Source organism: Aspergillus clavatus, genomic scaffold (assembly GCF_000002715.2).
Source record: "Aspergillus clavatus NRRL 1 1099423829802 genomic scaffold, whole genome shotgun sequence".
In the NCBI taxonomy this organism is placed as follows: domain Eukaryota; kingdom Fungi; phylum Ascomycota; class Eurotiomycetes; order Eurotiales; family Aspergillaceae; genus Aspergillus; species Aspergillus clavatus.
The window spans coordinates 2,144,967-2,164,351 of NW_001517097.1; the positions used below are offsets into that span (position 1 = coordinate 2,144,967).

General features: G+C 48.9%; 6 protein-coding genes across 6 annotated transcripts, besides 9 other annotated features; 3 read left to right on the forward strand and 3 right to left on the reverse strand.

Moving 5' to 3' along the window:
• Positions 1-1,195: 1,195 nt before the first annotated feature.
• On the reverse strand, positions 1,196-3,159 carry ACLA_040530 (protoporphyrinogen/coproporphyrinogen oxidase; the record flags this gene model as incomplete). The annotated part of the gene is made up of 6 exons (XM_001271262.1): positions 1,196-1,783; positions 1,841-2,266; positions 2,337-2,687; positions 2,776-2,856; positions 2,918-2,987; positions 3,077-3,159. The coding sequence occupies 6 exons, from the start codon at positions 3,157-3,159 to the stop codon at positions 1,196-1,198; spliced, it is 1,599 nt and encodes a 532-aa protein (XP_001271263.1).
• Positions 3,160-3,592: 433 nt separating this feature from the next.
• Positions 3,593-3,622: a microsatellite.
• A 744-nt stretch (positions 3,623-4,366) lies between these two features.
• Positions 4,367-4,752, forward strand: ACLA_040540 (uncharacterized protein; the record flags this gene model as incomplete). The annotated part of the gene is made up of 3 exons (XM_001271263.1): positions 4,367-4,433; positions 4,483-4,622; positions 4,678-4,752. 3 exons carry the CDS (start codon positions 4,367-4,369, stop codon positions 4,750-4,752), a joined length of 282 nt encoding a protein of 93 aa, XP_001271264.1.
• Positions 4,753-7,099: 2,347 nt separating this feature from the next.
• Positions 7,100-7,127: a microsatellite.
• An 8-nt stretch (positions 7,128-7,135) lies between these two features.
• Positions 7,136-7,155: a microsatellite.
• Positions 7,156-7,587: 432 nt separating this feature from the next.
• On the forward strand, positions 7,588-9,109 carry glfB (UDP-galactofuranose transporter; the record flags this gene model as incomplete). Its single annotated transcript, XM_001271264.1, has 5 exons — positions 7,588-7,721; positions 7,788-7,861; positions 7,996-8,213; positions 8,277-8,684; positions 8,741-9,109. 5 exons carry the CDS (start codon positions 7,588-7,590, stop codon positions 9,107-9,109), a joined length of 1,203 nt encoding a protein of 400 aa, XP_001271265.1.
• Positions 9,110-9,713: 604 nt separating this feature from the next.
• Positions 9,714-9,738: a microsatellite.
• Positions 9,739-10,500: 762 nt separating this feature from the next.
• Positions 10,501-10,549: a microsatellite.
• Positions 10,550-10,572: 23 nt separating this feature from the next.
• Positions 10,573-10,604: a microsatellite.
• Positions 10,605-10,845: 241 nt separating this feature from the next.
• Positions 10,846-11,910, forward strand: ACLA_040560 (uncharacterized protein; the record flags this gene model as incomplete). Its single annotated transcript, XM_001271265.1, has 1 exon — positions 10,846-11,910. One exon carries the CDS (start codon positions 10,846-10,848, stop codon positions 11,908-11,910), a length of 1,065 nt encoding a protein of 354 aa, XP_001271266.1.
• Positions 11,911-13,065: 1,155 nt separating this feature from the next.
• On the reverse strand, positions 13,066-15,093 carry ACLA_040570 (sugar transporter-like protein; the record flags this gene model as incomplete). Its single annotated transcript, XM_001271266.1, has 9 exons — positions 13,066-13,212; positions 13,281-13,410; positions 13,482-13,620; positions 13,670-13,786; positions 13,841-13,930; positions 14,052-14,326; positions 14,383-14,681; positions 14,745-14,944; positions 15,009-15,093. 9 exons carry the CDS (start codon positions 15,091-15,093, stop codon positions 13,066-13,068), a joined length of 1,482 nt encoding a protein of 493 aa, XP_001271267.1.
• Positions 15,094-16,321: 1,228 nt separating this feature from the next.
• Positions 16,322-16,346: a microsatellite.
• Positions 16,322-16,347: a microsatellite.
• A 420-nt stretch (positions 16,348-16,767) lies between these two features.
• ACLA_040580 (transcription factor TFIIIB subunit BRF1) lies at positions 16,768-19,150 on the reverse strand (the record flags this gene model as incomplete). The annotated part of the gene is made up of 3 exons (XM_001271267.1): positions 16,768-18,402; positions 18,465-18,673; positions 18,727-19,150. The coding sequence occupies 3 exons, from the start codon at positions 19,148-19,150 to the stop codon at positions 16,768-16,770; spliced, it is 2,268 nt and encodes a 755-aa protein (XP_001271268.1).
• Positions 16,846-16,887: a microsatellite.
• Positions 19,151-19,385: the final 235 nt, after the last annotated feature.

Sequence of the window (19,385 nt, forward strand, 5' to 3'; positions counted from 1 at the left end):
ACTACGGTATTGCTGCATAATCTATTTCTGGACAACGGGTTCCCATTCAAGCTCCGAGTGACCCATAACTTACTTACGCGTCCCAGAATCCATGGCTCTGCTCCGTCCAAACCACTCAAATCCGAGTTGAGACGTTTCGTGAGATGGGGGCGGTTTTTGCCACATCCGCTCAAAGGTATGTACATACATGGTATCAGGCTACAGGATAATTCTATATACATAACTACCTACCTATCGATAGTACTCCTTAGCCTGATATAGACAAAGATGCTGTCGGGTGTTTGACGATAAATACTCCTTTCAACCAGTACTCCGTACGAGGCGCAGCATTTCAAGTTCTCAGCGTTCCGGGTGTGACAAGGACAACTGCATCGTGACTACCTAGGACCTACTGGCTAGTGTCTACTAATAGTTAAAATATATAGTTACGAATTAGAATTGCGTAGTGCTTACTGTGGCTCAAGCAAGGTTAATTATAGTCTCTGGCTTATTATCCATGGCTGTTGATTGGGGTTTTGTGTGAGTGTTTCAGCCTGCAGCGTTCCGTGCCATTCGGCGATTTGTGATTCGGAGGAATTGGATGATGGTCGTGACGATCTGTTGGAAGATAATGAACGTTGGGCTTTGGGGTGTGGTGGTCACTTCGTTAGAGCCTGGAATCGTCGGCAGATACAGTGCTCAGGGGGCTGGAGATCTGAATCTGAGATATATGACTGAAATATGAAACGAGTGCTCAATTCTTTAGTGGATGCTAAGCATTACCCAAAACTGGCAAGCAGTTGACTGAATTATAAGAGAAAAGAGACCATCGCTGTGGTCTATCAAAACGTGACCATGTATCGAAATCACATCAACCGAGCCAGCAAAATGTCAAGACGTCAGAATATCAAATGAGATGAGGTATATAATCGATGCAAGCAAAAAGTCTAGAACATGGTTTATGTCTGAAAAGCATGACAAGAATGGGTAATGCGAAGCCAGAGAAACAAAGATAGCTGATGATCGTCCATCAGAATAGTAAGTCGGCAAAGAACACCTCAGACATCACACATCGCTTCAAAATAAAAAGCAAAATGGCTCCCATTTGTTGTCCCTTGTCCCGCCTCTAAGTTTTTCCCTTGTAAATATGATTCAATATTAAAATTGACGTAGTTGTAGTATCAAAACCATCGTGGTGCATTATTTGGAAAACATTTCACTGCGCCTTGCTCTTGGCAAATGCCTGAGCACCGTCGACCAGGCGTCTCTCAGTGTTCTGCCGACCATTGACAAAGTCGGGGTAGTTGAGAGTCAGCTCGACGGCACCGTTGACGATGTTGTCCACAGCCTCAACACCAAGCATGAAGGAGTGGTCCTGGTTGCCAACCTCGTAGCGCCAGCTACCGAAGCGGCCACGCGACCAGATGTCCTTGTCCTGCAGCTTGGGCAGAATCTGGGTGAGAGCACCCTCACGCTCCAGAGTGGGGGTGGGGTAGCCGTGGTCGAAGCGGCGGTGGTAGGTCGAGACAATCTCGTCAGTGGGCTTCAGCATCTCGGTGTTAACAAGACCCTGGATACAGTCGGCCAAAAGAGCCTCGTGGTTGACGGGCTTCATCGAGGACTCGGAAACCTCCAACATGATGGACCAGTAAGGGCCCTCCTGAGCCTCAGTGCTCTTAGGCTTGGAACCATCGGCAAGCTGCATGGTGGGCAATTTCTTGGAAGCCTCAGGCTGGTTGTAGGGGGAGTAGTTGGAGAAGATGGTGGCACGGTAGAAGGGGCAGTTGTCCTCAGGGAAGTACAGCTAGAAAACGTCAGCTCCACGTACTCATTCGATGGGAGGAAATTGTTATTGACTTACCCAGCACTTGTCGCCGATTCTGTCGGGGCGAGAACCACGGATACCGACACCAATGACGTGGGTCGAGGAGTAGAAGAGCTGCTTGGTGAGGCCAACAAGCTCCTGGTCATTCATCGCCTCAGCCAGGAAATCAACAGCCATGGTGGAGACCAGCTTCTTGTAGCCGATGGTGGTGCCGTCCTGCAGCGTCACCGTCTTGTTGTTGGCATTGACCTTGGTCACCTTGCCCTTGTCGCCGAAGCGAGTCTTCTCCTTGGGGAGAGTGTCGGCGACGGCGATCCAGATGCCACCGGTACCACCACGAGCGGGGAAGCGGAAAGTAGCATTGGGACCCCAGTTGCCAGCGGTCTTGTTGAGGATGACGTTGGTGGTCACGGCCTTGAGGTTAGGAGCAGCGACACGCTCACCAAGCCAGGCGCATTGCATCTAAAAATGAAATTCGTCAGCTCGTGTTCTAGAGCAAGTCATTTGAGATTGGAATTGAGACTGAACTGACCTTGGTGGTGGGCACGGCCCAGACCTTGTAGTTATAGGGTCTCATGAAGAGGTCGGCAATACCGACACCCATCATGCGAACGATCCACTCGTCGAAGGTCGTGGGCTTGGTGCTGGCAACGCGAGCCTCAAGAGCAGCGTCAATCATGCCATCAATGCACTTGACCTGCTCCTCCTTGGGAAGCATGGAGATGTTGTTCTGGAAAGGGTAGGGAACCCATTGGCCCTGGCAACGGACGTAGGAGATGCGCTGGTGGCTGTACCAGTCATCATCCTTGGGAAGGGCCTCATCGATGCAGTCATCGAAGTACTTATAGTGGGAGAAGATAACGTGGCCACCGACATCGTAAAGCTAGGAAGTCGGTCAATTCTGCGTTCGAAACCCCTCGAGGAACAGGCTACCGTCTAGCGAGTGACAAAATAAGCAGGGGAAGACATACGAATCCTTCGGGGGTGACATCGGTCGAAGCGAGACCACCGGGAGTTTCGTTGCTGTCAATGATCATCCATGAGGGGCCATCCTATTGTCGCCATTAGCTTTTGCGATCAATTGCGCTGCGAGATAAGAAACTATTGGCATACAATCTGATTCAAACGCTTAGCAGCACCCAGACCAGTAGGGCCGGCACCAATGACGAGAACGTCAACGGAACTGGAGAATGAAGAGCACCAGGTCAGTAAATGCCGTCTTCGACAACAACAATGAAACCCCTGAGGAGCTTCGATGAGGGGAACACTCACATATCAGGGTGTGTCATTCTGCCTTGTAGGATATCCTGGAAGCTGGGAACGCGGTTTAAAGTCTTGCGAGCGAGGCTAAGCATAGAAGATGCCAAACTGCAGGATACTGCAGGGTTCAAAAGGACAAGCAAGAGGGATGAGGAATGAAGACAAGAAGACGGTGAGGAAGGAGGGCGGCAGGAAAGGTATAGGTATTAGGTGTATCACAGGCGGTCGGGAAAAACGAAACGTGACAACAGCCAAACAAGCTGTGGGGAGGGGGAGAAGAACGTCTGTTTCAAGTTTAGACCCGACGGACCAGAACCAATTAGTTCTTTGATAGGCTCGAGGGGCAAAAGTGTTCCTTGGATCTTCTGTTGGAATAATTGCTGATTGAAGCTCTGGAAAGGGGAGGGGGAAAAAAAAGGGGGCGAGGGAAAATAATGGCTGGAAATTTGAACAGTAATGCTGTACAGTCGCTGGAAAAATAAAATAAGATATAAAATACAAAATAAATTAGACCAATGTTAACATATTAAAAAGGGAAAAAAAAAAAAAAAAAAAAAACAAGGTCTGGAAACAATTGGGGCAGGAATAACCGATTCTGATTGGATTGCTTCCGACTGGAACTCGTTATCTGCAATCTATTTTCGAGATTAAATTGCGGTTTACCAACCACATGTGTTTCTTGGAACCATCTGGCCGTGACGGTACTGTTGTCTTGTTGGATACCTATAGTACATCATGTTCAAAGCCTTAAAAGAGCTTCAAACCACCATTAGGTGAGGTACAGTCAATTTGAGTATGGATACATGTCAGGTCCCTGAGATAGTGGGATGACCTAGACCGATCCTTGGTCTGTATTGTCGAAGATTGTCCAGCAAGATAGCGACATCCCGACGCCTTTGACAGTAGTAGTCCTACTGTCCAGTACCTCCACGAAGGCGTCTATGGTTTGATCAAGAGCGCTCGCTTTCATGTCTAATACTATTCTGTACTTTTTGCTGCCAGCAGTCAATTGGAAGGGGTAAGAAGATCGATTGCAGCTTGATAGGGCTGCCGATAACATTCTTCGGGTCGCCAATTCCCAGCTTTCGGTTCCTGCCACCGAGAAATATCATCATCAGATTTACTGCGCTGGAATGGAAGATTTACTGCCTTTAGCCTGTGCGATAAGAGATACAATTGCGACATCCAAATGCTTGTACAACATATACTCCGTAGTGTAGAGAAACAACCTCCGATTCAGTGCACCGATATCCGCTTTCGACATTGAGATCGTTCTCAGCCTTCTCTATGATGATCTTCTCAATGGATGAATCCCTGACTCTTAAGTGTCAAGCCACCCCTGACTATGGTTCATTCCGATCCCCGAGTCGTGTGTTCTTGTTAAAACAAATTGGGTTGACAGCCTGACGAATGACGAGCACCATATGCCGTGGGGTTGCTTCATGATCCTGAGGGCGATGACAGCGCCACAGACGTCGACCGATCTCAGTACCGTCGGAGATGGGGCAGCAAATTGAAACTGATCGGCTCTCAGTTCCTCACTCGCCAGGATCAATCTGTGTGCTGCTTGGCAGAATAGAACCTCAGCATCTGATGCCTCATTACACTTGCAGTGGTTCGACCTTCCCGCGGAGGTGCAGACTGCAGAGCGCAGCCGACGGCTGTACGCTTGCACAACGCAATGTTGAGCCTAGCCATCATATCCTGTGATGAGGACAGTGACACTGCCTGGCTACCGTGCATAGAGACTTCGTACTGTGTAGACAGAGATGTCGGTTGACGGTTCAGCGGAGGGTCCACTGATTGTCATTTCCGAGAAGGGAAATCCATTGGAGATCTTCTTCCAGAAACCGCGCCAAAGCGTTGATCAAAGTGATGTTTGAAATGTCCATGTCTCGGTGATGAGTGATAATGACGAATGTGATGGTTCCAAATCCAATCAACGTCTGATGAGGCTGCACTTTTGCAGCTGCCGATGGGAGATAGGGTAGATGGGCCGTGATGGTAGTGGCTTTCTTGATTCCGTGGAACCCTGAACGTTTCACTGATTTCTCAGACGTCTATGATTCCATGAAGACTTGAGAGCTTAGTCAATAGAGAATGACCATTGTGATGATGGATTACCATTCCAAAAATATGGAGTAGTACGGACTACGGAGTAACATGTGGTCCTTTTCGGAACTCCATCGCAGAAAAACAAGCACAGCAAGCAGCATATGGGCAACGAGCGTAATCCTCCCTAGGAGAAATTAATCAGTCCGTGAGAGACCAGGCACGCCACAAGGAAGCCCGGCCTTTTGAACACGCCAGGGAACCAAGTCAACTCTTGTGAAGGAACCAACTTGAACCAAGCTGCAATAGCGCCAGCTTCTCAATCGTTTGCTGGACCCCCGATCGCCGCATGCTCCACCGCAAAGGGACCCTCGCGGCGACGCTATGATTAAGTGGCCGCTGGAGGCGGGTAACTGATTGCTTGGCCCCCGACAGCTTGCGTAATGCAGTTTGGTGTAAACAGTCTAATAGGACCCCAGTTAATTTTGATCAGCGACGGATGTTGCAACTTGCAAGATGTTGTCGGTCCATCACCTTTGTCCTTCAATTAGATTTCCAAGGCCTGCTGGCAGCGAGCACACAGCGACGATCAGAAGGAAAGAGCAGGAAATGATCGTCTTTTAGGGAGGTGATTTGCTACGATTGCACCTGGATATCTCGGAGCACTTTTGGACGATGATACGACATTTGAATTTTTATTATGCGATAGAGAAAATAACCCCATAAGTAGGTTTGGTTGGCTTGGTAGCTATTTTGAATGGTTTGATTGCTGCTCAATAAATGGCGACGATGATGGTTAAGACCCTAGGTACTACCTGATTTTGAATTATTACAGAGGGACCAAGTATGAAGAAGGTAGACTAGACGCTCTGAGGACTACTACGTAAGTAGTGAGGACTGAGGACGGAGTGAGGATATAGCAACAAAGAGGGAAAAGGGGCAAAGGATTTGGTAGAGTGGAGACTGGAGATTGACACTATCCAAAAGTCAACAAACCAAACTTGAAAAAAGCTGAGGTCCTTGCCACAAGTTGGACAGATGAACGCTCCGATGGTCGTCGGTACGTTAATTACCTTTTATATCTGTGCAGGATGTTACCTATTGGTCTTTTTCCAGAGGACTAGATAGATAATTAATCTCACTCCACCTAAGTACTAGATCATCCAGCTGATATCTACAAATTGCAAAATTGAAAATATCAAGACAAACATTTTGGAGAATATAGTAATGATAGTTGTAGATTTCGGTCCCTGAGATTTGTTGTCAGCGATTATCGGCAATAATATATGAGTTCTCATTCAGGCAGTGTGTGAAAGTAGGGTAGTGTTATCAAACACATCTTATCTAACCCTTTTTTCTACTTAAAGGCGTCCGGGTAAGTAGAGGGAGTACAGATTATAGAGGACAACATTTACCTAGTGTTCTGTCGTGTGTACTCTGTACTCCAGATCTCATCTGCATACTGTAGGCATGATTCTTATTCGTATTTTTCTTTATCTCGACATGGGCCTGTCAACTGATCCTGTTGAATAAACTCCTATTAAATTATTGGACCATTACTTGGCAACTGAACTTGCCTCTCCACCCAGGCCAGAGAACAGCCCAGAACATGGAAATTGAAAGTTGAAACTCCCACATCTGAGCTCAAGAGCCACTTGCGGGTGTTTCAACTGCTGTTTCTGTACTAGCCTCCACCTCATCCAGTACTTCTTGGGTTGGGTTTATCTGCTTTTAGTCAAAGGTCTCCACCCCCTGCCCCACCATCACTATTCTTGTCCCATCCGATGTACGGAGTAAGTAAATTTCCAGTATGAATGTAACGAACATGTAAAGTCTGGATGTTTGTATCTCAAGCAGTGCGTCAACCGACGAACGACATACCTCATTCTGGCCCACGATCTCTTACTATGCTGATTGCGTTGCGGATCCTGCCCTTTCGCTGCTTCTGATTAGACTACTAATTACAATTAGTACTATTATTTTGACGACGACGACGACGACGTACGACGACTACCAAAATATTATTATTATTATTATTAACCCCTAAATAATAAACTGTCCCGTGTTTAATTCTCTTGACTGTCCCCCCCCTCCCCCCAAGAAAAAGAAACTAGACTGATTGTAATTCCGAAATTTGCGGAATCTCTCTCTCCAGTCTTATCCTTTTTCCACCCTTCTACTCTTTCCCCTCCTCTCCTCCGCTACACCCATCTCGACATCCCTCTTCAATCCATCTTCGGATCCTGGCTTGTTCTCTGTTTTTGTTCTTCTTTCCTGCTTCTCTTCTTTCAGGCCAACTCTTGTCTCACTCGTTAGACCGCTACTAATCCTCTCTCACACACTCTTTTTTCTTTTTTTTTTCGCTCTCATCATCACCCCTGGCCTCCGCACGCTTCGGCCAGAGCAGCCTTCTCCGGCCGCGACCTTTCGACTTTCAACGTTTTCTTTCCGACCAAAGTCAGCTTTTCACGATGAGTAACGAGGGAGAAAAAGTCAGAACCTCTGGTGAGGTTTCTCGTCCGGAGCCTACTCTGCCGACTGTCAATCCCGCCGTTGAGAAGTCGGAGCCTTCCAGGCCAACCTTCCACCCTGCTGTCTACGTCGGGTGAGCGAATTCTGATATACTACGCATTACTATTGATCGAAATGGGGTGTGCTAAGACCTTGTCAGTGTCTGGATTACCCTCAGTTCCAGTGTTATCCTGTTCAACAAGTACATCCTCGATTATGCTCAGTTCCGTAAGTGCAATCTGGCCGATTTCCTCATGAACGTGATTGGCAAACTTGGGGGGGGGAAAAATAAAGAAACTAACATTTTCGCAGGCTTCCGTAGGTTTTTCACTTGATCGCACTCCCTGGCAAATTTTAACGCTTCCCAGCTATCATTCTCACAACATGGCACCTGGCATTCGCGACCTTCATGACCCAGGTTCTCGCCCGCACAACCACACTGCTCGATGGCCGCAAGACTGTAAAGATGACTGGACGTGTCTACCTGCGCGCCATCGTTCCCATCGGTCTTTTCTTTAGTCTGAGCTTGATTTGTGGTAATGTGACATATCTGTATCTGAGTGTTGCATTCATCCAGATGCTGAAGGTTGGTTTTCGGCCCATTCCACGAGGAGGTTTGGGGTGCCGGATCACTGATAATCGAGCATAGGCTACTACCCCCGTCGCGGTCTTGATCGCCACTTGGGCTATGGGAATGGCCCCAGTGAACCTGAAGGTCCTCATGAACGTCTCTATCATCGTCGTCGGTGTCATCATCGCTTCGTTTGGTGAGATCAAGTTTGTTTTCATTGGTTTCATGTTCCAGCTCGGCGGTATTGCCTTCGAAGCTACCCGTCTGGTCATGGTCCAGCGTCTCCTGAGCTCTGCTGAGTTCAAGATGGACCCCCTGGTCTCTCTGTACTACTTCGCGCCCGTCTGCGCCGTGATGAACGGTGTCACCGCTCTGTTCGTCGAGGTTCCCAACCTGACGATGACCCACATCTACAATGTTGGTGTTTGGACTCTGCTTGCCAACGCCGTTGTTGCGTTCCTGCTCAATGTTTCTGTCGTTTTCCTGGTAAGGAGACACCTGTTTTTCCTCGGAGATTGTCATACTGACAGCATCGGTCACAGATCGGAAAGACTTCGTCTCTCGTCATGACCCTGTGCGGTGTCCTTAAGGATATTCTCCTGGTTGCGGCCTCGATGATGATCTGGCAGACCCCTGTTACCCCCATCCAGTTCTTCGGTTACTCGATTGCCCTGATTGGTCTTGTATACTACAAGTTGGGCGCGGATAAGATCAGAGAATATGCTGGCCAGGCCAACCGTTCCTGGGCCGAGTACGGTGCCACCCACCCCGGTCAGCGCAAATCTATCATCATCGGCGCGGTTGTCCTGATTTTCTTCCTGCTCATCGGCTCCATGGCCCCTAGCTATGCCCCCGAGTCTGTGGACAAGGTCAAGGGCATGCTTGGTGGAGCCACTGCCGGCAACTCCTAAATGCTGACCATGGATTTTTCATCCTAAGACAATTGCAACGACGCTTTCTGGATGAGATCGAGCTCAAACCGCAAGGCGGCTCATCCCGTATGTGCTTGCCTACCTCTCGACGGTAGCAGAATAGAATTATGTGATTCCGAACAGTGGGGATCCTGCCTAATACTCTACATTCACTCTTCCTATTGGGGCCCTGACGAAAAGATCTTGATGGCCATATATTCTTTCCTTTTTTTTTCTCTCTCTTAACTCTTTCTCGCTGGCCTCTCATGCTACGATCATGAGTGTCGGATGAGATTGTTAGACGTGTTCAGCTTAGGGATGGGAGACTTGCGATGGCCACATGCAGGTAATGCAGCCGTTGTCTCGCCATTCTCGGGGCTTTTGCATGGTTCGAGCTGTTTTTGATCATTCCTATTTTTATTTTTTTTTTTATCCCCACGAACTTTTGACTTTCATGTTAGATTAGCACAAGTTTCTGGTGTCAGATGTATTGTCCCTTGTTCCATTTTCTACTCCGAGGTTCTCTACCAACCCACGATCTCCTCGTTTCTTGTCACCCCGCATGTTACTATAGGATCCTTTGGTGTGCTATCAAAATAGAGTGTTCTTTTTTTTTTTTTTTTTTTCTTGGATCCACAAATTTCATCATTCTCATCATGACTTTATGGGCAGGCCGTTCGGAACGTCCAGCCACTTTGGGATCTTGCTGACTGAGACATTCCGGGCACTTTTGCAGGGCATCCAATCGCCTGTTGTGGTGCAGCCAGCCGAGGCGGAGAGCAGATACGAGCCAATCACGGCCTACCCTGAAGCCTGAGGGCAGCCGCTGGTGGTTCGGCCAGTTATGCGTCGTAGTGGCGCTGACAGGGGCTCTTTGAGGGGGCTGACGCGCAGACCAAGCGTGCATTTTCTGGCCAATCGTAGCTAGCGGTGTGTCGTGCGGTCCCATATCACTCGGACTGGTGTGATGATCCATCAACCAATAATGCGCGAATCCTTGCAGCCCGATCTGGATCTTGTGGGGAGGGACAATCATTACCGTCCCGTATGGTATGATGCGGCCAAGTACTGCCCTAGTTTGCATGGCAACACGGCAAATCCAGTCTTTCATGGTGCTGTACGGTACTGTATCCAGCAGTCAAGGCAAATTCTCTCCGCAATCCGCATCCTCCAAAGATTGAAGCTCCAAACAGCAGCCAAAAAAGAGTTAATCAAATCAAAGAGTTAACCTAAGAATCATCCGCATCCGTCAGCGCCTTTTTTTTCACCCGTCCTGGTCGATTTCAATCTCTTCCATCCTGGCACCCGCTTATCCTGTTGTCATCACGCCTGCTGCCATCACGTTTCGTCCATTCCTTTTCTTCGTCTTCTGCCTCTTCTTCCCATTCTTTCTCTCCTCTCCTCGCCTATCCTCTCCTATCCTTTCTTCTCTTATCCTCTTGGCCTTCCTTATCTGCTTGACACTTATCTCGTTCTATCTCATCTCATCTCATCTGAGACTTCTCTTGATCACTATCATCATCCTTCCTCTTTGGTTTACCGCACCTCGTGACCTCAACCTCCTCTCTGTGCCGTCTCATTTTCTGACCCTTCTCTTCGAAAACGACTTGGATCTTCTTCGATCTGCAGGTTGCTCTAGATCTTTTGTTTTCAGCTCACTTGACAAGACAGAACAGAACAGGCTCGGAGATCCCCTTGTAGCCGACTTACATACAGCCTCACTCTCTCCCTCCACGATGTGCCCAATGCTCCTAAGCGGTCTCGCGGATGGACCTGCCATGGTCCTCTCCCCTCGCCAGGAACACACATTTGTTCAATTCCCGCGCCAGTCGCAGTTCGACTCGCCGTCGGCCGCTTCTCGCAATTCCTTCTTCATGAATGGCATGCACTCTCATGCTTCGTCATTCGCCAGCAATGCTTTTACTGGGAGGCTGGCCAATTCTGCTCCTAGCTCTGGAAAACCTTCTCGCAAGAGGTCTCGAGAAGAACCCGAGTTTGAAGAAGTGCGCAATTCGTTCAGCTCCCCAGTTGTGCCGGCTGCTGCCCCTGCGCCAAAGAAGGCGCCCGTCTACGCAGAGGGCATGACCACTCTGAACTCTTGTACCGGCATCCCCCTGTCGGTAGAAAACCAAACAGGCTTTCAAAGCCGCAAAGCCCAGCGTCTAACCCCATCCACCTCTCGCGTCGAAGACACCACACTCCAAAGACTCAACGAAACCAACGACGACAATAGCCGACTCCTCAGCAACGGGACTCGCACGAGTCCCTTCACCCCAAATGATGTCTTGGTCGACGACGCGACCCACCTCCTTGGGGTCAGCTGGCAACGCATCTCTACCAATGACGTCGACATCGCGGCCGCCGTCCGCGGCTGGAAGAGATATATCGACAAGCAGTTCGCGGCATACCTGTTCGATTCGCAAATTCTCATGAAGAATCGTGCCCTCAACGCGTATCTCGTGACAGCGCGGCCTCTCACTCCTGCAGGGCCCTCAAACGCCCCGGCTTTCTATCTTTTCAGCGAAGATCTCACCCAGGGTCAGCTCGTGGCCTCCTCCTGGGAACAATGCGTGCACAATCTTCGCTCCACCCCCGTGGTCTTTGAGCAGAACCAAGTCCTCAACGCCGCGGACAGACCTCTCAATAACACCAACAACACGAGCGTACTAGGATCGACCTCAATGACGGAACCTGGTCTCCCCCTCTTACAAACAATGTGCGCCCAGCCCGTCAGTAGTGACGCGTGCGCGGGATTGAACAACGGTGTAGGAATGGCGATGGGGATGGAAATCGACCCGTAAAAGAAACACATCGCTCTCGCAAGTCCATCCAATCAACCAATTTGCTCCAACTTCAACGACAAACGACCGACCGAACGAACCTTTCTTCTTCCTCTCTTCCTCTCGCACCGCGACAACTCTAACCATCTGGCAGTACTTCGAAAACCGGCCGCAGCCATGGCTCTCTTTTTCGTTTTTTTCCCTCTTCGCTTGAAAAAAGAAGTCTTCCGGTTTATCTTCTCTTCGTAATTTTGCGGGTTTCTTCTTTCGGAGTTTGTATGCCGTGGGTTCTTTCTTTTTCCTCTTTTTTTTTTTCAAAATATGTCTTATATTATCATGATCTATCTTTTTTATATCTTCAGAACCAGAAAGAAATTTATGAAGTCTTGAGAATATTGCAGCTGGTGATACGATATTGCTCTCTGTGGGGGGAGACATTGACTATTTATTCTGTGTTGGTGTTGGTATCTCCATAGTAGAGTGGCGACTAGTCTAGTACCTCGCTAAATTTCAATAAGATGGAGCATGCTGCATGTCAGTTGCATGTTATGCATATGCTGAATTAGCTATTTCGTACTCTGTGTTCTGCTCAATCCGATATATATAGATAAACTTAGAGAGCGAAATGATCCACCGAATGTGAAGGGGTGGATAGACGTTTCTCAAAGCTCATTCTACCAGAACGTGTCTGGAAGAGATATTCTAGAAGATTTCTTTTCTTCGATATATCGCATTCAATACTGGCTGATTCATTGCCTCTGATCGAATAAACTACATAAAACTACCTATGCGAAGGAACTAAAACCAACAAGACATCCATGGGTACTGAGTAAGCATAAAGTAGTATATGTCGCCGAGTACAAGGGGCTTTGTTGATTTGCATTGGGGACTACCAGCGACCTGACGTGAATCTGGTTGTCGCTTGATCGCTGTACAGGGTATGTAGACGCTCTATTTCTTTTTCTTTTTCCTTTTGCTTTCCAATCGCCTTTTGTTCGTGGGGGAGCCGTCGTTACAGAATTCCGAAGATCGCAACAGGGGGTTGTAAACAAGGATGCCATGTTTCGTCGTTCGTCTTTAGTTTGTCTTCGGGTTTGTCTTCATCCATCCCAGAAGAGTGTGCACTGGGTGCTTGGTGCTCCGGTTTGGATGGAATCGGCAGAAGCGATCTCTCGTTTAGCCGATCTTTTCGATGGAAACCTCGCATTCTTTCTGGTTTCTTTCCTCATCGAGACGGCGGGACTTGAGAGATTTCTCAAGGAACAGAGTGTCGATATCTTCGAGGGTCAAGTTGGCAGTTTCGGGATAGAAGAAGTAGATCAGCTGTAGCAGTAGGGTAAGTATATGGTGGACGGAGCTAATGGAGCCGACTGATGTGGTGGTCAACTTACGGGAATGAAGGAGAAGTTCAGGCACATGAAAATGAGATAGGTCTTCCAGTGCAGTTTCTGGAGCAGGAGGGGGGTAATCATGGCCACGAAGAAGTTCCAGAGCCAGTTCGCAGAGACGCCAATTGATTGTCTATTCAATGTGTGCAAATTAGTACTCCTCTTAGTCTGCTTGCCTCGAGAGCACAAAAGATAAAGACTTACCCTTTGGTTCGCGCATGCAGAGGAAGCAGCTCTGGTCCGTAGGGCCATGGGATGCAATTCGTAGACGCTCCAAAGATAAGCATGAACAGGAAGAAGAATGCAACAGCTGCTGTTGCCGTAGATTGCTCTTGCGGCGTTCCTAGAGGAAAGTCAGCCGAAAGATTCCAGCTCCAAGATGTCCACTGTACCTTCGAACGAAAACAGAATACCAAGCATGAGCATGCACACGCCCAAGCCAAACGATCCCCACATCATTGGCTTACGACGACCCAACTTGTCCGAATAAAGAGTAGGATAGAAGGAGCCTGACGGTATAGTCAGCTATGCGTCGCTTGCACTCAGGGTGACTGTGAACCCACCGATAACAAACATGATCTGAATCACACCACCGAGCAGAGAGCTCATCTTTGGTGTAAGTCCCACATTATCCTCCAGGACTGAATCATAACCTGGTCAGTACGTTTGGTCCGAGGGCGAACACGAAGATATAATTCTTACCGGTGGGAACGTAGAACTGGTTTTCATGTTAGCACTGCGCATTCCATTCCAGTCGCACCCCCCTCTGAACACTTACAACTATGATGTTGGTGCCACCCATTTGGTTCATGAACTGGAGGCCATAAGCCATCAGGACTCGAGGGCCGGTCTGCAGTTCGTCCCTCTTCAAGATCTGAGACCATCTATATTCTCCACGAGCGGCTTCCATATCGAGGGCTCGCAAAATGCCTTCGGATTCCGCAATCACCTTGGGATCGTCGGCTTCTCGGCCATATACCTTGCATAGAACCTTTAGGGCTTCCGAGCCCCTGTGCTTTCTGTATAGCCATCGAGGACTTTCTGGGAGACTATATTGACAGTCAGGCTTTTGTCGAATTTTGAGAATAACGGTCTAGTGACTTACCCGGCTACCATAATGACAACACAAATGGCAAATACTTCCTGGCAAGCAATGGGTAGCCGCCAGCTAATGGATCCCGTGACAAAGGTCATGCCATAATCAAACCAATATGCAATGACAATCCCGAACCCAACAGCAAGTGGTTGAGTGCACACGTATTTTCCCCGTTTCCGTGCCTCGCATAATTCTGATTGATAGACAGGGACGACTGTTGACATGATGCCGGTGCCAATACCGTTCACGAAACGGGATATGAGCAATTGGGTTAGAGAGTACGAACAGGCTTGGATAGTACCACCGATCTGAAACAACATGCCTTCGTTAGCCTTCATCTCCACGCAATAGCCCCCATTGTCGATACTAACCACTATCCAGCTCATGGAGAACCACATAGACTTCTGGAATCCAAGCCGATCGGTAGTGACAAAGGCAATGAAGGTGCCGAAAAAGCAGCCGAGATTGTAAATTGACACTAAGAACCCGAGCATGCCCGCCTGGGGGTGGTTCACAATGTTGAGAAAGTCTTCATTCTTGATGATACCAGAGAAGACACCCTGATTATAACCTAGATAGAAGAGACAAATGTCAGTCCGCTACCTCCCACGCCATGATGTTTCCAGATTTCCCACCAAATAGAACGAACGCGATCTGGCAGGTGATCAGAATCGCCAGCTGAAGACCTCGCCCCCGGCCATACATGTTGACTTCGACCATGCTGCAAGTGGAAAGACAAAATTGAAACGTGAGAAGGGAGAGTCAACTCAAAGGGACTCCCAATATATAGTCATTCAGGAAGTATTTATGTATTCGCACAATATGCAATATAGGGGGCACGAGTTGACGATGGAGGTAATAGCAGCAGCATGTAGATCTACGACATACCTGCTGCAGCCCAGAAGCTCGGGCGCACAGCGCGGAGATTTACTCCTTCCCTGACAGGATTTGCCCATATCAAAAGTCCATCTAGCCATTTGGAGACGGTCACAGGCCCAATTTCTCCATACCAGATTCCGCGGGAATCGGAGAAATATTAGGGCTATACTAAAGATGGAATCAAGGAGCACGAAGTGAGTCCAAGGAAAAGTAGCATCAAGCGGGGCCAAGTACTTGGTTCATCATCGTAGATCGTCGGACGTTTTTTCCTTGCGCATTCCTGAAGCTCGATGGGGACGTATCGGAGCAGAGCCCGAGCCTGCGGATGGAAAAAGCTTCACAGCAAGCCCCCGACTGCTCAAAGAGGCCATAATACTGAATCTTATTGACATGCCTCGACCTTCCCACTGACATCACCCAATGTCATGATCTATGGAGAAAAGCAACCTGTGGATGGGACAGAAAAGGTCAGCCTACGGTTGCCGTACGAGGGACCATAACTGACTCAAGGTCAATATCATTCGGCTTTCCTCGCTTTCTTGCTCTCTCTTTCTCACACTCCGACAGGGGTGACCCCTTGCCTTGATGGAGGGTTCCGCACCAGCTTGATCTGTCCTAGCAAATAGGTAGACCCCCCATTGTAGATGGTTCAAGTCAGACGGCGATGATCACAAGTATATAGTTCAGTTCTCATGTTGCGGAATGACAATCGAGAGCTTGTGTGGGGCAGACTATCTTGAGAGCATGATGGATCCGAGCGAGATGAGCGAGCTCATGACGATAGTGAGTGGTGATCATGCTGGGTTAAGGGGAGAAATCCGATGGGAAGTGTCACGTTGAGGGGAGGAATCTTCGTGTGTTTACTCTATAGGGAGTATCGAACTCACGTGACAAAAGTACCACAGGTCTTCTTTCGACTTCAACTGCAACAGTTATGAGTAGATGAGATGGACACTACTGAATATTTCTCCGAGGTTATACTGCAACTGTCGGAATTGCTTGACTGCTTGTACTTCTTGCTCAATATCAGATGAGGAGAGTTCCGGATCAGCGGCAGGCAATCCCCCATAGAGAGAGAGAGAGAGAGAGAGAGAGTAGCCTTTTGGTGCATGGAATGTCGTCAACCAAAATGGGCTAGGCCTCATACTTCGGAGTGGATATTGACTTGATATGGGCCAGAGGTGATCATCTACCAATACAATGAGCACGGAGGACAACCTGGGGCTAAGGCGCCCATTCCTCAAGACGAGTTCATTGCCTTGCCAAGTACTTCGCAATTTACGGGTCTGATTGAGACGCACATTGGTGATCAATGAATGGGAAAAAGAGCAAGCTGAATGATCTATTCTTATTTCAAGTCATCATCAACGGTTCTAGAGCTTATTTGAGTAGTTTTTTTTTTTTCTTCCCTGTTCTTTTTTTAAGATTTACCTCCAACAGCATACTAGCATATAAAGAGCTAATCGTTCATGACTTGAGCATCGACCCATCGAACGCGCGTGTTTCGGTTCCCACCTAATCACTATCGTAATCACTTCCCTCGTCGTAGTAGTCACCGTATTGACCCGCAAATGCCGCGTCAACACCGTCGGGATCATCGTCATCGTCATCCTCTTCATCATCATCATAATCATCTTCCTCGGCCGCGTCCGCAGGCTTGCCATCGGCTCCGGGCGCTGGTCCGAGCACCTCTTCATTGGCATGTGCACGGTCAGCCTTGTCAGCCTGAATCCCTAGCTGAAGGAGGGGTTTCTCTCCAGGAGGTTGCGTGGGCCCTGCAGGAGGCGCGGGGGAACCAACAGGTTTAGCTGTAGACAGAGGCATCGCGCGTGGTTCCACACTGGCACTACGTCGCGAAATAACACTTTGGCTACGACTGCGGCTTCTGCTCATAGTCTCTGCCTTAGCCTTGGTGGCATCGTCGGCTCCTTCATCACCGAATAATGACTCTAAAAGGCGATAGTTGATCTTCTTGCTGAACCCTCTTCGTTCTAACATGCGACGGGTCGCTTCTGCCGGAGTGGAGGCCCGAGTGCTTCTCCCATCGGCGTCCTCTCCGTCTCCTTCAAGATAGGTGACATCGCCCAACCTGCCCTTGCGGCGCTTACGGGGCTTGCGCATCCCGGGCTGCGATTCAGCCTCCGCCAAGGCCCGCTTCAGAGCCTTGGCCTGCTGAATCCGCAAGTATTCTTTGTTCTCGTGCACCCAGATTCGTTCTTTGATTTCGACCTCGGCAGGAGACAAGAGGCAGTCAGCAACCTCCGGGTCAGATTCAAATTCGGAAGCATGGATTTCTACGCTGTCCGGGATTTGCCTTCGTGATTCCTGAGTGGAGCCCGCACTCTCTATCAGAGTGGAGCCTTCCTTGAGGAGAGTGGTCATCTCAACTTCAAGTGCCTCCTCAGACGCGACCTGATCCGGGGTTGGTGAAGGCAATTTCTGTCGTTTGGTCGGCCGCCCGGGTTTAGACTTGGCCAAATCTTCTTCAATAGCCTCGGATGCAACCTCATTGACTGTGGACGCAATGGACGATCGTCGCCGGCCGCCATCCGCTGCTATCAAAGCCGGGTCAATAGGAAGGCTCGGGATAGCGAAGCCGTCGGCATCAACACGCCTTGGCTCCGCATTGTCTACATCCGACATGTCTTCCTCAATCTCCGCTGCGGTCTCCGGAGCCTTTCTTTTAAGGCTTCGAGACGGTTTTCTTCCTTCCCTGGCTCGCGTGAAGGAAGGTGGATCATGCGAATTCTCCAATTGCACAGATCGAAATTGGTCGACGGTAAGCTCGGCACTTTCAGTCGAGCTGAATTCGTTCAAACGTTGATTGATGGTGATCTCGGTAACCTTAACGACGTAGACTACCTCGCGAACAGTTCGACGGAAATTGTTCATCCGGGCAGCAAGGATCAAGGCTGCACCACAGATACCAGCGGGGCGTCGACCAGTTGTCATCCAGTCACGGTTCATCCGCTGCACGATACGCACGGCCTCACTAGCAACTTGCATTGTCGCGGTACCGAACTCGAGTTGTTTGGCGAATCGATAGATCAAGCTTTCCGGGTCAATGGGATTCATCAAGAAGACATTGCCACCCAAGCGCAGTTCATCCAGCAGTGCTTTGTAGGTTCGACCGAGTTTGAACACATTGACCTAGACAATGTTTAGGTTAGAAATACATGGTATGTGGAAAGTTTGAGAAAAGAGTGTAGTACCATAAGTACGTCAGCAAAATCGATTAGCATGACGGTATTTCCGTCCTGTCGTCGACAGGCAATGTACAGACATACTGCGGCCACCGTCTTGGTTCGGCGACCTTGAATGAAGTTCAACCCCACTGCAAGCTTGAAGACTTGACCCGCAGCCTTCATGGCACTTTCCGGGATATTCAGAGCACGGCTCAGTTGATTGATGTACCGATTTCCTGTTATGAATTAGCGTGGGTTGAATGATCTGAATACACACAAGACACCATACCGTTTTGCTCGGTGATTTCTCGACTCTCCATAGCACCCCCTCGCTGGAAACCTGGTCCATAGCTGCGGACGTGGGTTTGATCCTCACCAACGAATGCTCCTTGAACGACCGCTGCACCCGAAGATGTTTCACCGAAGGTGACTTCAGAAACAATGTTTGCTTCACTAATAACAGTACCACACCCAGAACAAACCTTATGACCGTCATCCTCAACGATATGAGGAGCAGGACAGCCGGGGTTAGGGCAAGTGGTGGTCTTCGGATGAGTAGTTGGCCTGGCAGCTTGGGGACGCGCGATTGATTGAGGCCGTTTGATGGGAGTTGGGGTAGGAGCCCTAAGACTGGCCAAACGGCCTACTGGAGGAGCTCTGGGACCAGCCCTTGACGGGATGGGGGGACGCATGGGAGGTCTTGAAGCAGACATCTTGCACAATATAGTGTGGTCGTAGGGCGGATGATAATCTTCAATAGAGATGATAAATGATATCGACGGAATTGGAAAGTCAACCCCAGATGAGCAATGATAGAAAATAATCACAAGTATCTATATCATAGATAGAAAAGAATATGTGACCACTTCATACTTGAGGATAGGAGCACTTCATGAAATAAGCCAGGGAGGTCGAACTCGACCTAAATGACCAATATCGGAGAAGCAG